Source organism: Labrus bergylta, chromosome 5 (assembly GCF_963930695.1).
Source record: "Labrus bergylta chromosome 5, fLabBer1.1, whole genome shotgun sequence".
NCBI lineage: Eukaryota > Metazoa > Chordata > Actinopteri > Labriformes > Labridae > Labrus > Labrus bergylta.
Window position 1 is genome coordinate 33,929,093 of NC_089199.1, and position 2,500 is coordinate 33,931,592.

Genomic DNA, 2,500 nt, shown 5'->3' on the forward strand with positions numbered 1-2,500 from the left:
CTCTCTCTCTCTGTGACCTGTCTCACCCTCTCTCTGTGACCTGTCTCACCCTCTCTCTCTGACCTGTCTCTCTCCCTCTCTCTCTCTCTCTGTGACCTGTCTCACCCTCTCTCTCTGACCTGTCTCTCTCTCTCTCTCTCTGTGACCTGTCTCACCCTCTCTCTCAGATCTGTCCCGCTCTGAACAACGCTGCTCTCGTCCACGTGAACTCGATGCTGGAGACGATCCCTGTGAGGACGGAGGTCGATGGTTATATCGGGATTGATTATTCTCTGATTGAAGATCCCGTGGTGTCGTCCAGGAGCCTCGACATGCACTTCAAGGTCAGAGGTCATATTACAGTCAGTGGTCATACTACAGTCAGAGGTCATACTACAGTCAGATGTCATACTACAGTCAGTGGTCATATTACAGTCAGTGGTCATATTACAGTCAGTGGTCATACTACAGTCAGTGGTCATATTACAGTCAGATGTCATACTACAGTCAGTGGTCATACTACAGTCAGAGGTCATACTACAGTCAGTGGTCATATTACAGTCAGAGGTCATATTACAGTCAGTGGTCATATTACAGTCAGAGGTCATATTACAGTCAGTGGTCATACTACAGTCAGAGGTCATACTACAGTCAGTGGTCATATTACAGTCAGTGGTCATACTACAGTCAGTGGTCATATTACAGTCAGATGTCATACTACAGTCAGTGGTCATACTACAGTCAGAGGTCATACTACAGTCAGAGGTCATACTACAGTCAGTGGTCATATTACAGTCAGAGGTCATATTACAGTCAGTGGTCATATTACAGTCAGAGGTCATACTACAGTCAGTGGTCATATTACAGTCAGAGGTCATACTACAGTCAGTGGTCATACTACAGTCAGTGGTCATATTACAGTCAGTGGTCATATTACAGTCAGACGTCATACTACAGTCAGATGTCATATTACAGTCAGAGGTCATACTACAGTCAGATGTCATATTACAGTCAGATGTCATATTACAGTCAGTGGTCATATTACAGTCAGATGTCATATTACAGTCAGATGTCATATTACAGTCAGAGGTCATACTACAGTCAGATGTCATATTACAGTCAGATGTCATATTACAGTCAGAGGTCATACTACAGTCAGATGTCATATTACAGTCAGATGTCATATTACAGTCAGTGGTCATATTACAGTCAGAGGTCATATTACAGTCAGAGGTCATACTACAGTCAGATGTCATATTACAGTCAGAGGTCATATTACAGTCAGATGTCATACTACAGTCAGATGTCATATTACAGTCAGATGTCATACTACAGTCAGTGGTCATATTACAGTCAGATGTCATACTACAGTCAGTGGTCATATTACAGTCAGAGGTCATATTACAGTCAGTGGTCATATTACAGTCAGTGGTCATACTACAGTCAGTGGTCATATTACAGTCAGTGGTCATATTACAGTCAGATGTCATACTACAGTCAGTGGTCATATTACAGTCAGATGTCATATTACAGTCAGAGGTCATATTACAGTCAGTGGTCATATTACAGTCAGTGGTCATACTACAGTCAGAGGTCATATTACAGTCAGATGTCATACTACAGTCAGTGGTCATATTACAGTCAGTGGTCATATTACAGTCAGTGGTCATACTACAGTCAGATGTCATATTACAGTCAGATGTCAGACTACAGTCAGTGGTCATACTACAGTCAGATGTCATATTACAGTCAGATGTCATACTACAGTCAGTGGTCATATTACAGTCAGTGGTCATATTACAGTCAGTGGTCATACTACAGTCAGATGTCATATTACAGTCAGATGTCATACTACAGTCAGTGGTCATATTACAGTCAGTGGTCATACTACAGTCAGTGGTCATATTACAGTCAGAGGTCATATTACAGTCAGTGGTCATATTACAGTCAGTGGTCATACTACAGTCAGATGTCATATTACAGTCAGATGTCATATTACAGTCAGTGGTCATATTACAGTCAGTGGTCATACTACAGTCAGTGGTCATACTACAGTCAGAGGTCATATTACAGTCAGTGGTCATATTACAGTCAGTGGTCATACTACAGTTAGATGTCATACTACAGTCAGAGGTCATATTACAGTCAGAGGTCATATTACAGTCAGAGGTCATATTACAGTCAGAGGTCATATTACAGTCAGATGTCATATTACAGTCAGAGGTAACTTGTAGTAACAGTGTGTGTTTATAGGGTATGTTTTTCGACCTGTTGGACCCAAATGAGACGCTGACGAACAACGCCGTGGATCCGGTCATCAATGAGTACGACCGGATGGTTTATCTCGCTCTGTCCGAGTACTTCTTCGACAGCGGGATGTTCGCCTACTACAAAGCCGGAATCTTCCAGATGCACATCGTCAACGAGAAGGTCACAACCAAAACAGAACCTCACTCACACTTCAGCCTATAACTACACCCCCTTAAACCATCACAAGGGTGCAACCCCCCCTTATTTCAGG

At 42.5% G+C, this 2,500-nt stretch overlaps 1 protein-coding gene across 1 annotated transcript in view; it reads left to right on the top strand.

Annotated features, from left to right (window-relative positions):
• Positions 1 to 2,500, top strand: part of pltp (phospholipid transfer protein) — a gene marked incomplete in the record, with an annotated part of 16,150 nt that overhangs the window by 11,187 nt on the left and 2,463 nt on the right. Inside the window, 2 exon segments of the mRNA XM_065955483.1 lie at positions 168 to 323; positions 2,233 to 2,409. Coding sequence (XP_065811555.1) covers positions 168 to 323; positions 2,233 to 2,409 — 333 coding nt within the window.